The sequence below is a fragment of the Dicentrarchus labrax genome, unplaced genomic scaffold, assembly GCF_905237075.1.
Source record: "Dicentrarchus labrax unplaced genomic scaffold, dlabrax2021, whole genome shotgun sequence".
NCBI lineage: Eukaryota > Metazoa > Chordata > Actinopteri > Moronidae > Dicentrarchus > Dicentrarchus labrax.
This window is the reverse complement of record NW_026136706.1, coordinates 16,323,976-16,350,868: the sequence shown is the minus strand read 5'-3', so window position 1 is coordinate 16,350,868 and position 26,893 is coordinate 16,323,976. Positions and strand designations below refer to the sequence as shown.

General features: G+C 41.4%; 1 protein-coding gene across 4 annotated transcripts; it reads left to right on the top strand.

Moving 5' to 3' along the window:
- The first annotated feature begins 950 nt into the window (after window positions 1-950).
- Window positions 951-26,838, top strand: LOC127365656 (disintegrin and metalloproteinase domain-containing protein 23). Of its 4 annotated transcripts, none has more exons than XM_051403972.1 (26): window positions 951-1,199; window positions 1,908-2,125; window positions 2,513-2,589; window positions 7,154-7,217; window positions 8,280-8,362; window positions 8,491-8,554; window positions 9,493-9,565; window positions 10,072-10,139; window positions 10,298-10,363; window positions 10,567-10,635; window positions 11,892-12,058; window positions 13,010-13,094; window positions 13,192-13,279; window positions 14,659-14,710; window positions 16,668-16,767; window positions 16,874-16,945; window positions 17,029-17,115; window positions 17,210-17,290; window positions 17,415-17,465; window positions 17,563-17,626; window positions 17,765-17,870; window positions 18,496-18,615; window positions 18,807-18,975; window positions 20,853-20,964; window positions 22,325-22,415; window positions 24,330-26,838. In XM_051403972.1, the coding sequence occupies exons 1-26, from the start codon at window positions 1,124-1,126 to the stop codon at window positions 24,373-24,375; spliced, it is 2,349 nt and encodes a 782-aa protein (XP_051259932.1). In that variant the 5' UTR covers window positions 951-1,123; the 3' UTR covers window positions 24,376-26,838. The 4 variants fall into 4 exon arrangements, with proteins under 4 accessions (XP_051259932.1, XP_051259933.1, XP_051259934.1 ...); XM_051403973.1 differs by lacking the exon at window positions 22,325-22,415 and adding an exon at window positions 21,413-21,503; XM_051403974.1 differs by lacking the exon at window positions 24,330-26,838 and adding an exon at window positions 21,413-21,503.
- The last annotated feature ends 55 nt before the right edge of the window (window positions 26,839-26,893 follow it).

The window sequence follows — 26,893 nt, the reverse complement described above, 5'->3', positions numbered from 1 at the left end:
TAGATAATACAGTTAGTGATGGCTGTGTTACATTTCGCTGCTCCAGTGACAGGGTCCTGGTGTTGTACGTGCTGGCTCACCGTCACACAGTCATGAGTCAGCATTACTTACTGGGACTGTTGAATAAAACAGAGCCTTCGTTAATGTTATTATTGACACCTGTGATTTTCCAATGAGTTCAGCACTTACTGCATCCTTTTCTTCTATAATAACATTTACTCAGATACTTACGTATGAAGTCTATTTTATTCTATTTTATCTTCTGCTTCACTACATCTCAGAGGGGAATATTGTTATTTTTACTACAATACATTCATCTGTCAGCTATTAGTTTGTAGTTATTATGAATATCAAGATTTTTTACAAATAAACAATGTAATCAGCTTTACCAATGTGATGCATTGTTATCGATTAGCTTTTACACTTTTTTAAATTACTTCTGACATACGTTAAGTCCATTTTAGTGCTAAAAGCTCTGTATTGTGTGTGCTTGTGCAACATTTTTTACAGTGTGGTACTGTTAATGCTAAAATACTTTTTAAAAGAAGTAGCTAAATGTAGCTAAAACACATATATTTCCTAAAACAATAAGACATAAAAATCGGTATATATATATATATATATATATATATATATATATATATATAGTCATAATAAATAAATGAATCATAACAAAAACAGTGTTCTGTGCTGAATGAATTAAATTCATTTTCATAATTTTCATTTTGTCCATCTGTGTGTCACCGGGTCACTTCCTGTAGTGTTTTTCTTGATGATGCTCATGCCTTTGAGGTCACCTGCACGGGCTTTTTTCTGTGGCCCAGGAGAGAGAAAGGACATGTTTGTGCTCACCGAGGAGGAGTCAGCCAGTTGACTTCCAGTAGCAGCCTGGCCACCGCCTTCTTTCTGCTCACCCCCCTCCTCCTCTTCCTCTTCCCCACCCTCCTCCTCCTCCTCCTCCTCCTCCTCAGCCGCTACTGCAGCAGCAGCCCGGTGCCTCCTGGATCCATGAAGGAAAGCCTCTCTGCACGGCACCACCGACCTCCACTGCCACGATGGGCCGCAAGCTATTCACTGCGTTGATGTGTTGATATTGAGATATTTCAGTTATCAAATATGAATCATGCATTTGATATTTCTGGCCACTTTGCTCGTCAGCATCCTTTCGCCTTGGCTTCATCCATCACTAGCGTCATCCGGTACGTATTGCAATAGCCTGCTGGCTTGTTTTTTGTCACTTTCATGTAACTATATACCTTTCGCTCTCTGTGTTTGGGGCTAAAATGATATCTGAGGATGTACTGCAGGTGCACAGCATCGCGATAATCTTCCGAAAAGAGGAATTGTTTCATTTAATATGCGGCATCTTCAGCATGATGGTGCATGAGGCAGACTACAGCATCTCAGCATCTTTTGTTCAGCTTATGAAAAATAGTGTTCTGTATTATGTATGATAACCACATTTAAATCAAAAGTCACCGGGACTCTTTTTGCTCAACTGCATGATATTTTGTGCTGTTGATGTCTGAGGCTTTTTGGGATGAGTATTGCATAATGCACACTGCATTTATCTGTATGGTGCAGAGTTTTTTCACTTTGGAAAAAGCCATATCAAAAAGTACCTCTCAATGAAATGAAGCAATTTATATTCTGTATTCTAAATCACTGCCATATGTGGTTGTCAGTATACTACGGCATGTAACCAATCTTATTGAACTGTCTCCAGAAGAATCGCAATGAATCCGTGGCCGCTTGCCTCAATATTATCAATACATGTCATGAATAAAGGATGACAGCTGGCTGTGTGTGTGTGTGTTGTTGTGTGCGCAGGCTTGTGTGTGTGTGTGTGTGTGTGTGTGTGGACTGGTCAGGTTTTTCATGTCTGTGCGTTGGGAATTCTCTTGCAGTTTCTCAAGGAGTAGAGGACAAGGTTGAGAGGGACGCAGTGCCAGCTCTGCTGAAGCAACAGGCAACTGCAGCACCTGCTACAGACAACATAACACACCATGCAGTAGAGCATGTGATCACCTACCCCTCACGGTTGATCTTCTACCTAAACGAGGACTCAGAGAGTACCTACCATGACTTGGACACCCGGGCCAAGAACCAAGCCACAGAGGGCCAGGTAAGCCAGCGTTGAGGAGGGATGGATACTGTTGTGAGTAATAGCAGGAGCGTTTGGTCTCCTGATAGCATGCTGTGTGGTCAAGGCTTTGAAGTTTTATGTCCACGTATTGGCTCGTGTTAAACCCTAACCTTATCTTTAGTGTCATTTCACCGCACATTGTCAGACTAAGCAAATATACCCACACGCAGCACATTAACAGAAAAGGCATCATTGTTTAAGAACTGGAGTGACGCCAGGAGTGACCATGCTGAGGGAAGCCTTTCTTCCACTACTGTACATAACCAGCTGCCAATTTAACCACCACATCTGTTATTTGTGCGCTGTGCTGTAGATGATGTTAAGGCTCCCATTGTTGTGCAGTGACTACTCTTTCCTCCCTTACAGGCAGTCCATCTCGCCCAAGCCAGCTTCCAGTTAGAGGCATTTGGCACCAGGTTTGTCCTGGATCTAGCACTGAACAAGTAAGTTGTCCTCATCTCATCGAACTACAGTAGTGCATGCGGTAATTGATTTTATAGGCACTTTGGTCATGAAGGGCAAATTCTGGATGTAGATCCCTTTACAGGACAGGCTTCTTTCTTTGTTTAATTTCGGTCTGACTCAGAGACAAGATATTGAAATGATTTATTTGAAAAGCTGTGGCAGGCTTGTGCAAAGTTAGCACAACTCATAGAGTCACAATAGTGGCACAATAATCAGAAACATGGCAAGTTGAAATACCCGGGAATTTCCCTTCATATAATGATAACCATAACTTCTTGTGGTTTAACTTCCAGTTAGAGCGATTTGTGTGTCTCTCACAACAGCAACTGCTGTCAATGTCAGTAATGTGCAGATGGTTGAAAATTGCAGAACATCAGTATCTTTACTCATCCTGACGTTAAAACAGAAACCAAACATTTCTGCCACAACAGATCCACACTGGCACTCTGTCTATGGATATTATAGAAAATGTTGTAGCATACTGTACACAAAATGTAGAAAAATCTAATTTATTTCTTAATGAAGGGCTATTTAAATTTACTAATTAAAAGCAGCGACAAGGGAACTATTTTTGTGATTCTGGCGGCCCCTGTGGACAAAAGCGGTAGTGTCTACCGCTTTGTTTCATTGATTTCAAGAGGAATCCAACCGAATAGCAGGCATTAAGAATAACTATATGGAAATGGCCAGTCTTCTTTCTGATGGTCTTGTTTGTTTATGTAGGTCATATAGAGGCATCAGAATTACATTTTCATAACCAGTTTAAAACTAGGTTTAAACGTAAGCTGAATGTGCACTGTAAGATGTATTTTGTAGGACTAGTTTTACAAAATAAACACTGGATTAGAGAAAGATACAAAAAATATGGCCGCTAAATAAAATATCCATGATCCCATGATCAGTCTTACAAATGCTATGCTAGTGTGATCAGTGACAGACTGCGTGTTGTTGATTAAAAAACATGGAGCAGAAGTTGAGTGAAGGTTTTTTTTTTTTAAAGAGTTTTATTGTACATTTTCATCATCATACAAAACAGACGTTCAACAAAGAAATTCAAAAGACAACAATGAAGAAACAAAACAAAAAGAACAAGAACACCCACAACCCGCAACAGCGTTTAACTGGCCGGTTCACGTTTCTACAAGTTCCACATTCTGGGAAATTAACATTTTAAAAAGAGAAGCAGACGAGGATGGAGCTGGACAGAAGAATATGCACTAAGGGGGCAGGCCTAAACATTAAACTATAAATATTTGACACCATATCTCTTGACCAGGTTGCCTTCCTAAAAAGTTGATCCCAATCCGATCATGAGGCCAGCACAGCTCCTTCTTAACATTTCCTCTTTATAACAGAGGATAGTTATTAAAAAGGAAGAATCTAAAAGGCCAAACGTCCAAAGTAGCTGAAATGGTAAGATTTTATCGCTAGTGTCCAACTATTGTAATGCAAAGGCTCTGTCAAGTTTTATGACTTAAAGTGCATCCTCCTGCTGAAAGGATGGGGTTACACCTAAAGGACAAAGATGCCTTTAAATTGAATTGAATTAAATCCCTCATAGGCAACAGTGGAAGTCTGGGCTAGGTCATCAAAATGACCAGAAACAGCCTTGGATGTATCTGTGCAAGATACTGACTGTGTGAGCAAGCAATGTGTGTCATAGCTGAAACCCAAAATGACAACTCCTGTGATTCCCGACTGCAGATGGCCGTTGTTTATAGATGATATGTACTATTATATGTCAGATCAGTGACTAATGCAGCGCCATTCAAAGATAATGTAATCAGGGAAACTGTAATTGAATAGGTCAGCACACTGGTAACAAGACTCCTCCAAGTGCTAAGAGCAATCATAGTTCAGCTGCCAGACTACAGACGAAGACAAACTGTTTAACAATCTATCTTTAATTAGGTTTTATAGGTTTGCAGCAAAATTAAGCAGGGAGACAGGTATTCTGTGGTATCACTGTCCGATTCAGAGACACAAGGCTCCGGACACTCAATGATATTGATTTACACTCTTCACAAAGTAGCCGGTCTACATATGTGAAGGCTTAATGTGCATGTGAACAAGGACTTTGAAATGCTAATTGAATTTCAACATTCTTAATGTGATTTAAAGCTGGAATCTGTTATAAAATATTGTAATTTTATATTGTCTGCACAGCTGAGTGCTATTGGATGGTTGGATTTTAGTCTATATGCTGGTATTTAAAGAAAGTGTCATAAACCTAAGTTGTTGTTATACTTATACATCCAGTGCTACTTTTAGCACCATTTCATTGGAAGGCTTTACCAGGTTGGTTGTGGACATATTTACTTTGATAGCCGTTGATACGCAAGAATGAAGGATGCTCTGCCATCTTTATAGTAGTCTGAGCATCATTTCAGTGTCACTGTAGAAACCTACAAATTGCAGATTTCAGCAGCTATTTGCAGTGAATAGTATGTGTCATATTATGCAAAGGACAGATAATATAGGAGATAGTATTCATTTTCTATTGAGCTCTAAGTTGTTTGGAGACCACATATCTGACTATGTTTACTCATGTATCAGAAAGGCCATCCTCTGCCATAATATCATCACTGTTTCTGTCTTTCTTCACTCTGTTCTACATTTATTATATACAGTTGTGTAAAGGAAAACAAGGAGTGTTTGCATTTTGCGCACAGGTGTAGAGACAGATACATGCAGCTCTCATCCTGAAGACTGGAACATCATGTTTAACAGATGTTGTCCTGTACATTGTCAGACATAATACGACTGGAACTTCTGTACAGCAGTATAGAGAGGCTTGAAACTGTGACCTTGATTCTCAGCTGTTTGCTTGTACCGTAGGTTATCTGTGAGATACATGAGCTAACTTCAGTGTGTGCCGTTTTTTTGTGTGAGAACAGGGGTTTGAATTCTGCTTGGTGTTGAAGCTGCGACAGTACTGATCTAAATATAGATAGGTCTGCAACCTGCCAATGGGTGCTGCTTTATCTGCTCACCTCTTACTGTATGTTGGACTGCAAAGCAAAGAAGTCGTTTTTTTTTACATCTGAAAATGTGTTTTTTTTTCAGTTGATATAAATCATATTTTGAGAGAAACTGAAATTTGAAGGATAGAAATGAATATCTTTAGTGCTGCTGACCCTTCTTTAGAAGATGTTCATTTATTTAGACTCAGAACAGATTACCTGCATGTGTTAAGAGGTATGAACAGTGATGACAACGCAATCTGTCGCTACAGGATTCACTTGATCTGGCGCCAGACGTAAGAATCTCCTGCAGTTTTTTGGTCCTCCCTCTCTGCCTCGCCTCTGTCTCGCTTTTCTCAGCCACTGCTGCTGCTGCTGCATTGTGGCACTCACAGTCTCCTGTGGACTGAGAGACCTCAGGGCAGGACTCCCTTCTCATGGTCTTTACACACTTTTCACAGCTCTCACAGACATTTAAACACACATATCTCGACCCACTGCTTTAGCCCTCCATGCTCTGCAGTGCTCCCCACTACTCACACACACATACACACACACACACACCAATGCACTCTAGCGTGGCCCACTCTCCTCACCATGCCTCATCTGTCAAGCTATAAATAGCCCCTCACTCAGGAATCTCTCACGGACGCCGCTCATGCCTCGACTCTCCCCTCATAATGGTGCACTTCCTGCTCACATGCTGCTGAGCATCACTCAAAAATATCACACTGCTGGTGTCACACGACGGATCCATCACATCCATCTTTTTTATTTCCCCCTTTTTTTCTGTGCTGCAACGTCACTACATGTCGACAGCGCGGAGGATGTTTTTGATTTGCAAGGTTACTCAGGAAAAAAAAAGCGCCATTGTGGCAGAAATCGCAGTCTCTTGAAGTCAGCTGTCAGCTAACAGATTGAGTGTGTGGAATGGGTGAGGGACGCTGACTCAGACAGCGGGAACAGCCGGAAGGACTGTTGTGTTCAAGGTGAAGCTGAGGCCTCACAATCATCTCCTCATCACATTAGCTCCTCATTGGCAGCTTTCAGACTTGTTTCTGTTCCTGTTATGTGTGCTGTTTCTCAGCCGGTGATCTCATTTGGGGAGATTTGAGGAAGAAACACTACTGAAATGTAGTTTTGGATAACTATTTCTAGACGCAACTTAACTTCGCAAAATTAGTGAGTAACTGTGCTTTTTGCATCTCGTTACGAGCGTATTTACTTACATGTTTTTGAAAGCATTTTCATTCTGCCAAGTGCAGTTTTGTTTGTGCAGCCTCTGCCTGTGATAATTAATTATCCTCAGAAGTAAATGCATCATAATTTTTTTTCCTGAGGGCAGGCAACATTTAACATCTCTGCTGCACTTTTGGGGTGCCATGGGAGTGTTTGTGCAGGCTAATCCAGGCGCAGTGGTGATGAGTGTTCCTGTTTAAACGCCAACCAAAGCAGTATTCACCGCTAGTTTAAAACCACATCATGTGAGTCAGAGAAAGCAGACAGTCTCTTATGTGTTTTTGTTTGTCACTGCTTTACATCCTTACGCCCTGACCAACTGCAATCTCTCTTTTCACAGTGATTTGCTCTCTTCAGATTATGTTGAGATCCACTACGAGGGCGGCAAACCTGTTCTCTCGAAGGTAACGTCTTCTCTATTCATGACTAAAATTTTACAGTACACGACTGTATTGTATTGGTGGAGTCTGGTTCCGTGTTTTCTTCAGCTGGTACAATGTGTCCTGCTGTACAGTCATGGACATTGCCTGAGAAGCCAAAGGAACAAATGTTCTCATCTTCAGGAAATAGGCATCAAAGCTAGGGTGTGAGTTCCTGTAAGTCAGTTAGCATATTATGTGTTATTGTCAAGCCTTCTCGCAATCAAATTAACACTGCAACTGTCGTTTGTCATTCAAACAACTGCAGTTACATCCAGAAAATCTTTTTTCCACTCAAGAAAAAGAACATAATGTACAAGAAGAAGAGATAGATAGATAGATAGATAGATAGATAGATAGATAGATAGATAGATAGATAGATAGATAGATAGATATACAAACAGATTTGCATAGGGAAATTAAAATATTAAAGTGCGTGGTTTTATAGAACAGAAGGAAAGAGGAGATAGAGAGGGGGAAAACAGGTTGGGAATGAGAGATGGCTTCTGCTGCTGCTGCTGCTGATTCAGGCTGGGCTGGGTTGGGCATACTGTAGCTGAATCAGCAGGGTTTTGCTCCCCTGCATCCTCCTGCTGGAGCTCTGGTCACGTGACAAGGGAGAGAGCCCTCTGCAGTATCAGTGCAGCGTGGGATGGGTGAAGTGAGAGGGAGATGAGAGACAGAGAGAGAGCGTGAGGGGGGAGAATGTCCTCTGCTCACCCTGGATCTGACAGCTGAGTCACAGATAGCGCCAGGACCCACCTTGCAATCTATTAACAGCACATTTTAACAAGCACAGGCCCCCTGCAGTAATGCATCGCAAATATACTAAATCAACATCTGTGAGACAAGCTGTTACCTCCTTGGAGATGTTAGTAAATTCTGACATATTATAATTAAGAAAAAAATTGACACATTCACCATGTAATGCTGAGCGATCTGTCGAAGTATGCACAGTTTTGTGTGTGTGCGTTGCCAGTATTGCTGCTTTAGATATGGCTAGGGTTTGCTGTGATGCTGCATTAGCACTGTGTCTTCTTCCCTCAGGGTGGTGAGCACTGTTACTACCACGGCCAGGTGAGAGGGAACGATAACTCCCATGTGGCCTTATCTACCTGCAACGGGCTGCAGTAAGTGAACAGCAGAGTTGTGTGTAATCCTCGCCATGTTCAGAATATCTCTGGATACACTCATCTCTATTCCTATTGACTCAGTATCGACTGTCTTCTCTCCCTTTTCATCTCTCTCTGCCTGGCAGTGGGATGTTCGACGATGGAGTCTATATGTATCTAATTGAGCCCTCACAACAGACTCATTCAATCGTAAGTTATTCCTGTTGCAGAGAACCAAAATATGTATCGCACAAAGGTTTTGTCCTGCTACTCATTTTGCATCACCTCCACCACACATGCACAGCGCACTGCTGTTACTGCTGTTTACATTTTCACCAGAGGATATCCTAAATATGAAGCTACAGCCAGCAGCCAATTAGCTTGGCTTAGCAAAAAGACTGAAAGCAGGAGGGAACAGCCAGCCTGTCTGTCCAAAGAATAAAAAAATGTATCCTAATATATATATATAATAGTGATAGCTGAAGATTGACAGGAAAGGAGTCCAGTCTTGTTGTCTGTCACCCCGAATTTGCAACCAGTGGTGCCTCCAGGAAGTCACTGCGCTAAACAAAGAAATAGCCTGGCTTGTAAACCCTCGAAAAACCACAGTGTGTTGTTTTTACATTTTCTTTTTTGTGTGCTGTTGAGATGTAATAGCTTCCAAACTGCTGATACGTGGAACTTTGTTCCCCCCGTTTCCAGTTTATGTGCTAAGCTACAGTAAGCTAACCGGCTGCTGCTGATAGATTCATCCACCTACAGTAAATCTTGGCAAGAAAACAAACATGTTTTCTCAGAATGTCCAACTATTCATGCTTCTTTTTTTTTTTTCTTTTGCCTTTATTTGGATAGTGACAGTATAGAGTGACGGGAAAGGTGGGGCGAGAGGGAGGCAATGACGTGCAGCATGCCTTACCACAGTGGCCCGGGTTCAAATATGGCCCTGAGGCACTGCAGTAAGGACTCAGCCTTGACATATGTCGGCTACTGGCTCACCCTAAATGTCAAACTATTACTGTAAACAGTAATATTGAATTATCTACTACTACTTAATCTACTGTAGTAAACACTGTCCCACATCAGCTCCAGTGCCTGTCTGTGCCATTTCCTCTCTAATCTTTTAACACTTGTTTGCCTCACCCTTGCAGGATACAGCTGCAAGGCCTCACAAATTAAAAAGAACAGCCTCCCTTGACTGGAACAATGATTCAGAGGAACAGGGTAAGAGTTTCCATCACCTTACATAACCTCCTCCATCAGTCCTCCACCACTGACCATCACCACCTTTCCACCTTGACATTACCTTCACCGGAAGGTATCTTCATCACAATGCGTGCAAGTAGTTAATCCTTGGGTTGTGGCAGTGGAGCTTTAACCTGTCAGTGGTCAAAAGGCACAATTTTAATGCCTTTTACAGCTTCACATTGTACATTGTTAGATATGGATGTTGTTGAGCAGACTACATAGAATTGACCTTATTTTCATAAAGTGTGAGATCTTGTGTTGCTCTGTCTACCATTTTTCTAAGTTTAAGGTCTACTGTAGTCTGGCATGCTTAATTTGAACACAGTACTTCATGGGAAATTTAAGGAAACAATTTAGGATATTCTGGGTGAAAAAATAAGAAAAACACACCCTTGTGGGCTTACACTCGTGAAAGAGGCATACCCGGTTGTAAATACTTAATATGTTTGTTGAAGTGTCACTGGTTCCGTGTGTGTTCCCAGTTGAGGAGGAGCAGCTCTTTTCAGAGCTGGATGACTTGTCCTGGCTGAAGCGCAGGAAAAAGCGAGCAGTAAGTCTCTGATCTCACCTCTTTATGAAGTAACGCAAACATGAGTCCTCCCACCCTTCAATTGTTACACACTGAGTTTGCAATAGTTTACATGCTCAAAGTCTAACTTGCATCGGACTGTTGAAAGAAAATAATTGCTGGTGTTTTTTATTTTGCAGATGCCTCGCAGTGTATTTGAGGAGATGAAGTATTTGGAGATCATGATTGTCAGTGACCACAGTATGGTATGTGTTCTCACTGAAATCAACAACAACAAAGGCCTTGTTTCACTTTTGTTTACATTTTCATGTGGTATTACTGGTAGACTGGTATCAGAAAACTCATTAATATTTCAGAGAGGAAGCTATGTTATTTGGTGAGCACCATAAAATCATTGCAGCTTATACATGTATATCTTTGACTCTGTTCTGCTTCTTTGTGCCTGCAGTATAAACGACACAAGACCAAGCAGCACACAAGGAATTTTGCCAAGTCTGTGGTGAATCTTGTGGATGCTGTGAGTAAACTCTTTAGTAACCCTTGGAGAAATGTGTAGCGTATGATTTATATAGATCCATTTCAGAGTTTACACACATACAATTTGTTGTTTTTTATTAGCCACTCTAGCGACATGGCTCTAGGGATGGCAGTGTCGGTGGGTGGGTTGATCCACCACTTTGGTCCAGACTGAAATATCTCAACAAAAATCGGATGGATTGCTGTGAAATGTTGTACAGACATTCATGGTCCCCAGAGGATGAATCCTAATGACTTTGGTGATCCTGTGACATTTCACCTAGCACCACCAGCAGGTCAAATTTCCCACTTATCCAGTAAAATATCAACACTTACAAGATGGATTTTCACAAATTAAAAGAATGAATCCCTGTGAATGACTTTTCCTCCAGTGCCACCAGCAGCAGCAACACAATATTTAGACAAAGAATTTAGATTTTTTGTCGATTCTGGTGTTCCCTGTCTGTTTCTCCCACCTCGTTTCATTGATTTAAAGAGGAATCCAACCTAATCCGCCCCAGGCAATAACAATAACTAAATAGAAATTCACTGAAGGGCTGGTGTGCTTACGTAGATCATATAGAGGCATGTTTCATAACCTGTTAAAAACTCCTTGTAGTACGTTTAAGTTTGTATCTTTTTGTATAGTGCTAACCAGTAAATGTTATCACGCTAACATACATAACTGAGATCATAACATAGTAAACAATATTCCTGCAAAACATCAGCATGTTTTAGTTGAAAGCTCCGCTGTGTTTATATGCAGCCTCATTGAGTCTCTGGCACGGCTATAGACTCTTAGTCTTGTTTCCTGTGGTTTGAAGGTTGAGTATATAATATTTCACCCATGATAAGGTTGCCTATATGTTGCTAGAGTGCATACAATACCACACAGAGGCATTGAGACAATGGTAACTGTCCTTATGTGTGCGCCCGTTTATATTCTACTCAGTATACTACAGCTAAAGACCTCCTCTAACCTTGAGTCAGCCCCATAATTGTCTTTTTGTTAGTCTTTATTGTATCGTGCCTGTGTTTTCTCTGTGTTGTTGTCATGTTGGCATTAACACTCCCCTGTTCCTCCTTTTTCCCAGTGTGGTGCTTCCCCTCACCTGTCCTCCTCAGACAATACAGATTCAAATTCACACCCAGTGTTGTTTTCCTCTCCCTGTGCTGTTGCTGCTGTCTCTCTCTGCCTCTCGCTCTCTCTCTTTGTCTTTCTTTATTCCTCCCATTCACTGTGCGCTTCAATGGCAGATCTTCAAAGAGCAACTACACACACGCGTGGTGCTTGTTGCTGTGGAGATCTGGACAGACAAAGATCACATCCCCATCAGCGTGAGGCCACTGGAAATGCTGCGGGATTTTGCCAAGTACCGGCAACAGAGCATCAAACACCATGCAGATGCTGTGCACCTCATCTCGTAAGTTCTTTATTTAAACAAGATCTGTTTCCTTCACCCCTTGCGTATTGTTTGTTTAGCCAAGATTCAAATGTGTATGTAATAAGAGTGGAAGGGTGATATATGGGTGTCCCAGTCCCTCCTCTTTGCAGTGAACAGAAAATACTTTTTCTGGTATCCCGTTCTCACTTCGTCCAATCAGGAGAGAGAACTCCACAAAGAGGCAGTCCTCAAGGACAGGCAGCAGAATTTCAGTGTGGTGACGAGGCGAGGAGGGAGGGGACCGCTAACTGCAAGAACGGATAGGAAGTTAGCCAAAATGCTGGTTTCACTTCCAGCACTTTTAAGGGTTATTTGCAGTATTTAGATATTCTTCTTTATTTCCTTTGATTTATGTGTACATTTTTAAAACAGTTGGAAGTAATAATACTATGAGATGGTTTCCATTGTATTTATTTTGAATATGGAATTGCAAACATAATAAATAATTTGTCCTTTAAACTGTCTGTTTAAGTGAATTTTGTTATTACAGAATCAGAATCAGAATCAGAAATACTTTAATAATCCCCGTGGGGAAATTAAGTGTCATTCTAGAAGAATGGTTTTCTTTCACTTCATACCTACTGGGTGCCATTGTTTGCCACTTCTGAGACCCAAAGTGTGTAGTCTGGATGCATTACACATAGAATAACTAATAACTTTGTTTGACATATTTATTTATGCAGCCAGATCTAGATCTCATAATATTCTCTCTGTACGTCTTTCTTAGTACATGGTGCTCTCATCACATCTGCAGTCACTGTACATGTGGCTTGCAGCTTCATCTACTTGTAGTTGTAACAGTACTGTGTCTGCAATAGTGAATATTTACGTTTGAAGTATTGGATTAGGCTTACTTTTTTGACTCATCTAATCCTCTGTGACTTTTATGTCTCTGATCTGTTCTGTTCTTTGTGTCTTCCTCTATCGTAGAAATGTGACCTTCCACTACCGCAGAAGCAGCGCAGCGTACTTCGGAGGCATGTGTTCTGCAACACGTGGAGTCGGGGTCAATGAGGTCAGGTTTGCTGTCCAACATTGAGAATCACTCTGTCCACATGTCACAGTGTGTGTGACTGCGGGTGAATAATCCCTGGTCTCTGCTGTGTCCACAGTATGGCACCAGCTTGGCCATGGCAGGGGCTCTATCCCAGAGCCTGGCTCAGAACCTGGGCATCCAGTGGGACCCGGCATCCAAGAGAAGTATACATGAAACACACTAACACAGCTACTATAAGGGAACTAGGGAGGGCAGGCAATTCAGAGTTGCTGTTCATCACTCAAATCACAAATTAAAAACATATTATTCCACTTATCCCTAGCCATGCCGATAGTTTTAGTTTTATTGAGGACCCTGTGGTCGCTCATCTCGGTTAAGGCTGCTCTCTCCCCACTAACTCCCCCATAATATGAAGACAGCAGAGTCACTGCACAGGCTGAAAAACCACCTTTTAGACTACACCTTTTGTCTCATTTAATAAAAGGTTCTCAACACACACTCAACTCATGACTACAGTCGCTTTGGTTTTACCAAAGCTGAATGCACTTATTTTAAGTTATTATGGACAAAAGTGTTGAATGTAATGTAATCTGCTGAGGTTTTGAACACTGAACTGTTCTTTTTTCTCTATTTTTATATGTTTGGTAGAAAATAAAACTTTCCACAGAGAGGTGTGTGGTTTGAATTGATTAATCTGATACATGGTTGTTTAAACAGCATGTTTCTGAATTTTTCAGATGCCACGTTTCAAATTCAATTAAACTTCATTGTGTTGGCGTGACAGCAGATATCTAAAACTTCAGCAAATAAACCAAAACTGTTGGTGTGTCTAGATAGCTCTAGGCGTGAGTAGGATAATATTTAGTTATGTGTTCACTGACCCTTCAAATTTCACAGTGCTGATAATCTCAGTTCCATAAAAGAAAACCTACTATATGTATTAAATGGCCTGAATCTAAGACAGGGAAGTTTTCTGTAAATTCAATTTAAAGAAGTCAGGGTTGTTTTAGATTTGAAGTCTTTATCTTAAATGTCTTTTAAAGCAGCAGATGGTGCCTATAAAACAAAACAAAAGCCTTTTGACTGTCTCTTGTCAACTCTTATCTGTGCCAGAAGTGACAGATGGAGGGATGCACTGATTGTCTTTGGGAAAAGTGGCCCAAAAGTAGATTTAGCTGAATCAGGCTCATCGAAGAATTTGTGCCATTAGTTTTAAGATCATATTTTTATCAGTGTGTAATGAGGCAAAGTCAGAGTCTAACAGCTGCCATGTTGGACTATGTGAGCTCAGCCATCTGAGAGATTCTTATTATGGTCGTAGAACTGGCCAAGCTTGATGGGAGATTGAGTATGTCAGTGAAAAAACAGTGAAGGAATCCTACATTCTTCAGCTGAAAGCTTTTAGAAATCAAGTGCTAAAACCACTGATCAATGCTGATTCTTTTTAAAAGATAAAGTGGAAATACAATCATGTTAACATATTTATTTTAATACTTTGTCTTCTTTCTGTGCACTACTTCATCTCTCTTTCTTCCTGTCTCTGTCTGGGTGTTTTTTTTGCTCTTGCTTTCCTGTTGTGCAGAGGAATGTGGTTGTGTTGAGACGTGGACTGGCTGCATAATGGAGGACACTGGGTAATGTCCAACACTACCCTGAGACACACACACACACACACACACACACACACACACACACTCACTCACACACAAAGAGGGACAGTGGAAGAATTAGTCCAGCTGGAAGATAAATATTCTCTTTCTTCTCTCTCTTCCTTATTGATCATTCAGAGTCGGCCCAGTTTTTGACCAAATATCCAAAGATTACTAATCCGTGACCCCATTTACACCTGGTTGAAACAGACTGAATGTTAATACCAGCTATAAATTGACCCCCAGTGTGCTTTCATCAACTACTGATATGTGAAAAAGGGACACAGCAACATTATATACTCAACTCGTTCACAGTCCTTGTACATGAAGGCATTTCATTCCTGCTTTCTTTTTTTTTTGTCTGCTCCAATTGTTATTTTGTTTTTATTTCTTTATTGGGCTTTGCTGAATTGGGGGAATGTAATACTGGACAAAATTCTGCATCTACAATGCCAGAAAAAACCCAACTGTGTTTGTTTTGCTCTAATGGAAGTGCTTTGCAATTCAACCAATACTGAGACCAAAAACATTTTGGCTGCGTGATGCATTACAGATAGCAGCTGTGTAAAAATAAAAATAATAATTTGACATACTTCTAATGTAGACTGATCCATGCTTTGACTTTATTCTCATAATATTCTGCAGTAATCTCACAGTATAACTGCAGGTCTTAAAAAAGTCTACTTCAGAAGGTATTAAAATGTCTTAAATATATTTTACAAAGGTCTTTAATATTTTCTCTTGCCTGTCATAGGCAGTAATGTTAGTTATAAAATGTCAGACTGTGGATTGACAGGAGACTTTATACACTTATATCCACTAAACTGAAGTGGGATTGTTTCGAAGGTGGATTGTGCTACAGTACTGCAATAGAAGCTATCTCATAATGTGTTAGCAAAAACTTGTTTAATCCACCCATCCATTTAATGCTGTTTATCCAGGTCCAAGTTACATGAATTACAGTAATTATATTATTTTGAATTATTCTCATATATTGCTGGAAAGTAGTGTAATGGCAATTTTTAAGAACCTATACAACCCTTTGACCTGGTCATTGTAAAACCATCCGCAGCTGTTATAGAGGCTATTATACGCATACAACCTTTAGCCCTGTTTCTAACTACACTCTATGTCCAAGAAGCCAAGGACATGATCATCTCACCACATTATCTGTCTCTTTACTGTCCCAGAACTCAGGAATGTGTAAATGTGTTAGAGTGACGCTCCAACAGGGATAAAACCATACTGCTTCTTACACTCTTGGCTCTTTCGGGCTTTCATATACGAGAGTGTGTGACGGTTGCGTTGAGACCATTCATGGATGACTTGAATAAAACCTTACAGAAAGACAAGATCATACTTTGTATGCTTTATTAAACAAATTGCCCCCACAGTAGTGAAAAACTGTTATATAATAATAAATCATTCTAGGTCATTTCATTCTTTGGCATTTTGCTTTATTTGGATAGGGACAGTAGAGATTGACAAAGGAAAGGTTGGGAGGGAGAGGGGATGCAAAGGGCCTGGGGGCCGTATTCGGTCCTGGTCCGCTGTGGTAAGAACTTTGATATGTGGTACACGCTCAACCAGGTGAGCTAAGAGGGCATTCGTCCCACTGGTTTTCCATAATACTTTTATACTTTGGACAAAACAAGTTTTAAATTGTATTCTATGTGGAATGACAAAGGCCTTAAAGTCTAAAATAGTAACTTATTAAACCCTGCACAGCCTCTGTCTCATCAGTGTAAAGAATCTCTGAACATATAACACTGATAAACAGCATGTGACAGTAATCAGTAATTATTGGCTTTAAAAATGGCAGCACAGAAGTACTCAATTGTAATTAATATAGTGGCTAAAAACACACACACGTGGCATCCCACAGCATTTTGAACCATCCTTCAAACCTTGTTAATTATCACCTGGTATTGTCTCTCTTCAGGGTCCAACACCCACGCAGATTCTCCAAATGCAGCATCTCAGACTACAAGGAGTTTCTTCTGAAAGGTGGAGGCTCATGTCTGTTCAACAGGCCAACTAAGGTTAGATGCTCACAACACTGCCCTGCTCTCTTTTACATGTCACAACTGTTATGAATCACACATCACACCGCTCTATCATTAACACACTCCTGTCTTCGTCTGGCAGTTGTTCGAGCCAACAGAATGTGGGAACGGATTTGTAGAAGTGGGAGAGGAGTGTGACTGCGGAGCGAGAACGGTGAGTTTCTTTCCCTTCAGGAAGTCCGTTTGTTATCGTTTCTTTGTTCAGATGGATGTAGCTCTTTTCCTATTTGTTTTCAGGAGTGCTACAAGGAATGCTGCAAGAAGTGTTCCCTCGCCAATGGTGCGCACTGCAGCGATGGTCCATGCTGCAATAACACATGTCTGGTATGAGTTTTGTCTTTTCTTAAAAGTCTTCACAGCACAAACTTACTTCTGAAACTTTCATTTAGACTTTTATCTTCTTTCCTTTTCTTGCCAGTTTTATCCACGAGGTTACAGTTGCCGCTATGCTGTGAACGACTGCGATATCTCAGAGACCTGCTCTGGGGACTCTGGACAGGTGTTCTTGTGCTGCACTGTTTTTTTGCATTTGTTTTTTTTGCTTTCAAACTATTCATTCTTTGCATGGTGAAGATAATGCGCATGGTTAAGAACAAGTGTTATGTGTTTGTGACTGTTTGCAGTGCCCGCCTAACCTCCATAAACAAGATGGTTACCTCTGCCAGGTAAACCAGGTATGCAGACTGATGACGTTAGAAAACCTATTGGTCCAGTAATGTATCAGAATAGTGGCTGAGAATTTACTTACTATCTGATTCTCTCTGTCTGAAGGGCCGCTGCTACAATGGAGAGTGCAAGACCAGAGAGAACCAGTGTAAATACATCTGGGGTTCAAGTAAGATTAATATCCCTTTGATTCACATTAGCTCCTATTAGCGGAGTGCCAGCGTATCGTCACACAGACATACTGTAAAAAGAGACTTTTTATTGTAATCAGTGCTGTGCAGTTCACCCCTCATTCTCTTTTCCTCAGAGTCTGGAGGCTCTGAGAAGTTCTGCTATGAGAAGCTGAACACAGAGGGCACCGACAAGGGCAACTGTGGAAAGGATGGAGACAAATGGATCCAGTGTAGCAAACAGTGAGTTTCAAAGGAAGATAAATTAAATCAAAAATGGTATGTCCTCTATACGTGTCAGCATGACAGTGCTTTAAATTTGTACACAGAAGATTATCCTTTATTCCTAACAATGGAGGAGATTCAAGTTGTTTTGAAGCCAACCAATAGAGGGCAGATCATTTACAGGAACAACCCTTAAGAGCCTTTCATGTATTTTAAGAACTGGATACTAGACACCGAGATGACAGCTATTCATTCCTACAAAAGTCATCTACCTAGCTCATGTGCCAAAAAAGTTTTTCCCCTCCAGGTTTGCTTTATTGTTATGAGGCCAACTCCACATTAGTGCATCCTTTTCCTGAGCTTGCAGTCCCAGCTCATAGACATCAGCTCTTCTAGGCAAACCAAAGACTGGCTCTAGATAGACCATTTCTCCCGCACACTTGTAACAGGACGGTGAGACGAAGGGGGTGTAATCTATCCTATGCACTGGCCTTTTAATGGCTTACTATGAAGGATCTGTCAAGTCAAGTCCGTTTATTTATAGATGATATGATGATAGATGTGAAAGATGTGACAAGTCAGAGTGTGTATTATGTGGAAGATACTGGCATCTGTACAGATTTCTCTCTGTTGTCTTTTTCAGTGATGTGTTCTGTGGTTACCTTTTGTGTACCAACATTGGCCGCAACCCACGCATCGGGATAGTAAAAGGAGAAATTACTCCAGCCTCCTTCAACCATCAAGGCAGGCTGATAGAGTGCAGGTAAACAACGTGTGTGCTATATAATGAGATCTGTTCATGTCCTGGAAACGTACAGAATCAGTAGTCCCATTCTTTTTACGTTTGGTTTAATCTTCCGTGTATGAGTTTTTATTCCCTCCTCCTCTCCCCACCTCTCCTCTGTCCTTATCTCCCCCCGCCCCCCTTTCGTTCCCTCCATCCTTTTCTCACAGTGGTGGCCATGTCCTTTTGGATGATGAGACTGATTTAGGCTACGTGGAGGATGGGACTCCCTGTGGGCCGTCAATGATGTGCCTTGACCGCAAGTGTCTGCCCATCCAGTCACTCAACATGAGCACTTGCCCTAGTGGACCTAATGGTCAGGTGTGCTCTGCCCATGGGGTGAGTCCTGGTGTAAATCAACCCATAATTTACGCTTTGTGGTTTAGAAAGGCTAAATAGCACTGGGACAGACATCAAATATACAACAAATTATAGACAGGTCGTTCGTTCAGACATGTTTTGTGAAATATCTCATAAACCACTTAACAAAATTAGCTTCAAATTTGATTTTTAGGGGAATTTGCTACTGAATAATGCTTGTTTAAAAGGTTGTTCACAAGTTTGTGAATTTTGACAGTTTCATAATCCATTAAACTCTCCCCCCGTACTTTAGTTATTGGTCCACCATGTGTAGTATAGATGGCCGGGCTCAATCAGTTCTGCCTGGTTTGCTAGTAACTTAATTTGCAGTTTGTCTATGTAGGTATATGTCACTGATATTTACACTGTAACTAATGGCATTAATTATGGTTTTGTTGTTGTGTCCAGTGAGCCAGCTCTGACAATTAATGCAGCTATCAATTATAATAATATTAATGTTAAACCTAATTAGTATAGCTCCTTTTATAAATTAAATGCAACTCAGTGTTTTATATGACATTTTAAATTAAAAAACACGATTCATACAAATAAACAAATTAAAAGGTGAGAAACACAAATATTCAAATGTAATAAAACAGGGTAGAATACCAAGAATATAAATATAATAAACTTGAGGCAATATTCAATAAAAACGAGGCTACACACTACAAAATGTAAAGGGTTCTGTAAGTCTATTTCTTAAAGGCTGTGCACACTCAGAGGTGTTTTCAATCACTCTGGTCGATTAGACTTCTGCTCAGGTGGATCGGCTTGGATTTTATAGGACAACACCAAACTCTACGATCAGAGGTATAAAGAAGGTGTAAGTTGTCCCGTCCTAACAGGTGCAGTGAAGTAACAGGAGATTGACGGAAATGTCAATTAAGCAGCATGCAATGTCTTTAGAAGAGCTCTAATCTGGCAACATAAATGAAAACATCTGTGTGAATTTACAGGAGGTGCATGTTACATATGGACAGGCTGTTCTATAGTTCTGTAGTTAACTGTTGTTAGGTTTAATGATGCAGAGCTGTTTAAGAAGTCAAAATGTCCTCGGTTACTGGAAGTAGTGCTGCTATATCTCTCATAGCTGTTTTCACAAAGGACATTTTGACATGTCACAGTAGGAAAAACACAGGTGTAAATAATTAATGATGGTGGAATTTTATTTAGCTGCTTCAGTTTCAGGGCCCTGTGCTTTGTGGCTCACTGTCACACTTACTGGGACACTTGAATAGAATATAGTCAACGCTAATGTTATTAGTAATACCTGCGCTTTTCCTACTATGACGGGGGTCAGCAACCTTTACAATCAAAAGAAAAACTGTCTGGAGCTGGTTATAAGCGAATAAATCGGTCCACGTTCTATTAAATTGTTCCTCCCCAACTTTTCTTTCTGTGACACACATTTTAGTTGATGAAATGTTAAAATATATCTTTTTGTATTTGGTGTATAATAGCTAGACATTTTTACTTTTGGATAATGTATCACAGGCCTTTAACAATGATATATGAAAATGTTAAAAAATGACTGTTGCATTGCTGCAGGTAGAAATGTTTACATAACTATATCCGTCTTTACAAAGCTGACCTGGCTAAAAATGGCTGTGACATAATGAATCGAATCCGTTTCCACAAGTGTGTCTTTATCTCTATCTTATTTACACTGTAGTGTCTGTGGGAGCCTGCATTAACTGGGGACGAACAGTAACCTTCTGTTAATGCCCAATGTGAAGACAGCTGGGAATGTTGCCAACGGAGATAGTTCCCAAAAAGGACCCCAATGTGTCAGCACCTTTATTTACAGCTCTTACGTTCCTCTCGTCATCTCATCTATTTCTGTCTGATCTGTACAGGTGTGCAACAATGAAGCCACATGCACCTGTGACACCACCTGGGCGGGGACAGACTGTAGCATGCCTGACCCGCCTAAAGAGCCTGAGGCCACTCAGGACGAAGGACCCAAGGGTCGGTTTCCACCTTATTCAACCTCTGCCATCTGATAGAATGAATAACACATGTTTATTTAGCCACACTGACTTATATACTGCATATGTTGTTCTGCAATATTGCAATATCATTCTCAGTCACACTGTTAGATCTGAGTCAGCACAGATTCTTAGACGTGAGTTTCACAGGTGTACTGGGGTCGTAAAGACTTTCCAAGTAAATTGGCGACAGAAGGAGATTATAAAAGCAGTGTTACATTTGTTTAGCTTGATTCAGAAGATGAAATGAACACACAGTTCTGCTGTACACCTGATACTTTGACCACAGGGGGGGGACGGGGTGGTGGTTTAAAGGGGGCGAGAAGCATCACAGAGGGAACCGTGTCACTTCATCCATGACTCTGAAGCAGAAGCCTGCTGTTTGTTTTTGACAGGGTGGTAATAATGCTCCTTTTCCCTCTGCACAGTGAGCGTGGCCACTAACAGGCTGATAGGGGCAGTAGCAGGGACCATTCTGGCCCTGGGGGTGATTTTTGGAGGCACAGGGTGGGGAATAGAGTAAGCATCTTTAACCCTTTCACAGCTCTTCCTCTCATAGTGGTGCCTCAGTGTGCGGGCGGTCTCGTGAGCCGGCCTGAGCCCGTGTGTGCGTCCCGGTGGCTTTGTGTTTTCTTGTGTGTTGGTGATGACCATATAATTGTCATGTGATTGGATGTTTTCAGTGTTGTGTGATTGATTGATGGATTCCTCCTCCTTCTCCTCTCCTGCCACTTCCTGTTGTTCCCCATTACTACGAGCCTCTTTCTTCATCCTCCCTCTTCCTCTTCTTGTCCCTTTTCTTTCTCTTATTCTTAGTCGTTATGTGGTTGCTCCTGTGATCCTCTCCTTTCTGGGGCATGTGGGGCATTTAGATGGAAAACAGTCTTGAGAAGTGTCCAGTTAGTGACCTGGCTTGTCAGTCAGTGGTAGGCTGTGTGGTGACTGGGACCCCTAAAAACATTTTCTACTGCTCATACTGCAGGCCACATATACACTTACTACCTGTCAATTTCTGTTTAAATAAACCTGTATAGTGATGGATACCCAGGGTCTAGTCTTCTGCACAACCTTAACAGACAAACCACTGATAATCACTACCTCAACTGACACCAGATAAATTAAAATATTCCCAGGGCCTCTACTTCATTATCTTCATGCTACACACTAAAGGGGGCTGAAAAGCATGCAAAATACATTCTCAGATTCAGTCATTTTACTGTAATAGTATACTTATGGTTATGTTTTCTGTTCCATGTGAAATCGTCATTGTATAGTTACATGTTATATATACAGTAAGTGAGTATAGAAACTCATGTCTTTTTCCCCATAACCCTTTACAGGTCCTAGTGCCACCAATCTAATAATAGGCTCCATCGCCGGAGCCATCCTTGTGGCTGCCATAGTGCTGGGGGGGACTGGATGGGGCTTTAAGTAAGCAACACGCCGCATGCCTCTCCTGCTGTAACTCTAGCATCCCTGCTGCTTCTAGACACCAGGGTTTGAGCTCCTGCTACAGAGTATATGACCCCGGGGTGGGCAATGCATAATCATAAAGTGTTTTACACTGAGACGCACATGTTTAACATGTATCTGAACTTCATCCAGTGTGCAGTCCTGGTTGTTTTATGGAAGACATGGATGATGTCCAAGGGTATATATGTGTAAAGGGCGATTTGGAGAGACTCTGGGCTCCATGTGGGGGTCGTCTGTGGATCTGTAGCAGAACCTCAAACTGATTGGACGGGCAGAGCTCAATGCTTGACATGCATGTTCAGCGAAGGACTTGATAGCAGAGGGGAAAGAATACTTTTAACAGCTAAATGGTTAAACAAAAAGCTTGTGTATACTTGTGTGTATTAATAAGGTTAAATCTTATTTCCCCTCTGAAATCCAAAGATAGACCTCTAACATATCTGTGTAGCTAGGAAATGTACTTTATTGTACAAAAGATTATGTTTAAAAGTTCCAATCTACCGCTGATTATCCTGCTGTCTTGAGCAACAGGGGTGTTACACATCTTAATCTAAATAGGCCTAAGGAGTAACTGAGAAATACAATCCTGCAGCCACCAAAGCATGTCAGATAGCAAAGCATCATGGTTGTCATCAAACCAAAAAAAGAAACAAAGAAAACAGAATAAGGAACAAAACATTTCTGCATGTTGACTTGTTGATTTGGAGGAGGTCAGTTCATTGCACAAAGGCTGAGCCAAACCCAGAATGATTATGGTCCAGGGTTGTCGTGCTCTCATCACTTCCATGATCTTTTTCTCAATCCATTACTGTTTGAGGGTGAGACTTTAAGTGGAGTAGTGAGAGCGACAGAGAGAGAGAGAGAGAGAGAGAGAGAGAGAGAGAGAGAGAGAGACAGAAGCCAGGACCTTTTTGTTGGCTGCAGCCTTTGTGCCATGGCTGGCCACACCCACCTTGATGGCCAGGCTCCGCCCTAGAGCAGAGCAGGACTCTCGGACCCGCCCACACCAGCTGCCATTGCTGCCTGCTTCACAGACCTGGTACAGACACGGCGCATTGCACTGCATGAACCACGCACAGCAATAGTGCCACCTTCAACTGGCCTACTATTGGAAAAGGTGCATGACAGAGTGATAGAAGCCCCACAACAAGCCACAGTACGGGGAGGTTATGCATCACTCCTGTTGTCGTATTCGTTGTTGTCCCACTGTTGTGGTAGTAGTTATTGTTGCTGCTGCTGCTGCTGTGGTTGTTGTTTATGTGGTTGTCTCCTCTTTTCCCTCCTCTATAGAATATATTTTATGTTAGCTCTTTCCTCCCAGATGGTTATGTTTTGAGTGGAACTAATGTCTTTCCCATCAAAACTGGTAATGAGACATGTCTCCTACACTTCACCTTGTGAACAGATGTTGCACGCACAAGAAGAAGAAGGCAACAGAGGATATTTGTAGTCATAGACCTTCAAAATTCACTAATTATTAGTTTATTTGAAAGAACTTCATTGTTTTTCTGCTCAGTAAACTGGGTAAAAGTTTTCATTTAGCTCACTTCTGTTAACACAAAAGAAAGAATCTCTTGATGCTGGTCTTCAGTTTAGTATACTGTCAATCATCATGAATGGGGACATAAAGGTTTGTGAATATAAATACCTCTGACTGCCTCCAACATGGACCAGCCTTCCCTCACTTTAATGTCTTCAGAGTTTTGATCTTTAGGTCCACAAAATACACTTTTATTTTGCGCTCTTGAATATAACAACAATTGTTTATTGTAAACTGAAGAGATGAGTGGGGTTGCTAGTCCAGGTTGCACTAGCTGTGTTACAGATATGATTATAGCACAACCTGACTCGTGTTTCTTGTCTCCTCGTAAGAAATGTGAAGAAACGGCGATATGACCCCAACGCCTCAGCCATTTAACCCAAGGAGAGATGGCAATCACAGACGGACTCCTCCAAGGCTTCCTTAGTTGGCTACCTGACAGCTGGACTGCACTTATTGCTGCTGATCTTTGGCATTAGATTTACTTGAAAAAGACATAGTGGACATTTTAATAAATTCCATTGTAGTTAAATTAGAAATGCAGCCTTTTCAACTCCACCTCACCCATATAACAAACGCACACCCCCCCACCCTGATCTCTAGAGTGACAGAGCTCCTCTGCCATCCTTTAGTGCCAGTGCACAGGCGTTCAGGCGGAATCCACACCACTCTCTCACCTGGCATGATTATCCGCACAAAACGTGCTGCTTGCTGGCCCCCTGGCATGAAGAGCCCTCTCTGCAGGGCTCTGCATGGCTACGAAAGCTATGAATATACCGCAAAAAACATACAAAGAGAAAAAAAACTGAATTATCTAATGCAGGAGATAGCCTGGTTAAAAACCAAACACAGTGGAAAGCCGGTTAAAGCTCCTATAGTTCACGTTTAGGTGCTATAGACAATTAAGGAGGCTGCATGTGAGGACCCATAAGGGCAGTGTATTTCACGTAGTGAATGCACACACACAAAATTGTACATAAATAAGGAGTTCAGGTTTGGTATTAACAGCATATTTTACAAGGACATAAATTGCTTTTGTTTTTTATCTTAGCATGTTGTATAGCGGGTGTTTTTGGCAATGTTATTGAAAAGAATACTGCAATTGCGATGTGGGCCAAAAATGTAATCACACTCTGCACAGCCTCCTGTGATTTTCCGGGCGGAGGTCAAAGGTTAGATTCACGGTGCCATGAAAATGTTGCAACGGCCCATCATTCAGAAACCCCAATAGTCCGAGATGGTCCCATTAGACCGAAAGCCCATTTGTCGAACAGCCCATTGTTCCAAAAACAAACAGCCGTTGCTCCGAAGGGTATCATCAACTTCTGTACGTAGCCTAACTTTAAACGTACCAACTCCAAGAAGTTCTCAGTAAATACTGATGCCTCTTTCTCTATATAGTTATTCTTACTTAAATCAGAGGCAGTGGAAACACTTCCGCTTTTGTTCACAAGGGTCGCCAAAATCAACACAAAATGAATGTTCCTTGTAACTGCTAGTAAGTAACAAACATACCTATTTTAACCCAAACCATGATCTTTTCCTAACCCTAACCAAGTAGTTTTGGTGCCTCAACCTAACTGTGACCGTCACATTATTGTTACCATGACGACAAAGGTCACCTGACTTCGTCCTTTCGTGCGTGTTCCAGGGAGAGTGTATTTTCAGAAAAAAAACAGGCCTTGGGAGCAGTGGGCTTTTGCTTTTGGGATAACAGGCTGTAACACAAATGTGCGTTCGGTCCAATGGGACATTTTTCAAACTATTAGGATTTCGGAATAATGACCCGTTGGAACAATGGGCAGTCCCCAGATTGGACGACAGCAGACACAGCAGCTGTGGTGTCGAGGAGAAGCATGTCAGTTCTAGAGGGATTCAGACTGATATCATGTCAGATTACCAAGATCACAAGAAACCCCCACCCCCCACCCCTCCCCCCGGAGTATCTTCAACAGTGACTCAAAAGCCAAAGAACCAATCACCTGAACATATGGATGTTGTTGCACACAGAGCACTTTCCCCTCTGTCTGCAGCCAGTGGTGCCTCTCCTACTGCTGAGGGCATGAAGTCTGTCCATGCAGGCGCTCACCTGTCCAGCCAGGTCTCACGTAACAGTCCTCATCAACACCCACTATACTGGCTTAACCTTTTGCTCTCATAAACTCTTAGTAGAAATCAAGCTCAGCTCTACTGGAAACGCTGCATGCAATCACTATAGTGGGCTTATAATTCTATATGGGAGTCCCCAAAATCCGCAAGAAAAATATGCTACAAAAGATAGGTGCATGTCAACAACAAAAACATTTAACTTTTATTTACTATGCAAAGAGAGATATTGCACAAAAGTATGGGTAATAATGTTATCAGTGTAGACATGGAATTACAAAAAGTTCTGCTAAATCAGCTAATCTTTTGTATTTGGCCACTCCCACGTCTTGTTTCACTTCGCTTCAACATACTCAAACTATGAATGGACAAACAAAAAAAAAGAACTGATCTAATATTTCCAATGAAAAGCGAGAGAGCACCCTTTTACATTTGTGTAACTAAAAATCATTTTTGTGTGTTTTTCATCTGATATCTGATATCTTTAATATCTGATATTTTTAATCACACACATACACGTACACAAACACACTATTATGGTGCCTGTGCATATTGAGGCCTGAACAGTTTCCTTGTGCAGGGCTATTATTTCCAGTCCAGCTGATAGTTGGTGTGTTCCAGGTGCTGCCATAGCACTGGCATCGTTGTAATCCTCCATGTTACTCATCGTCTGGTGTCCCTCTCTCACTGCATCATGTACAGTTGGACCGATGAATAAACTACTGACAAATTTTATCAGAGCGTTTCTGTATTTTTCTCTGCCTCTGAACTGACTGAAAATGTACTTTTT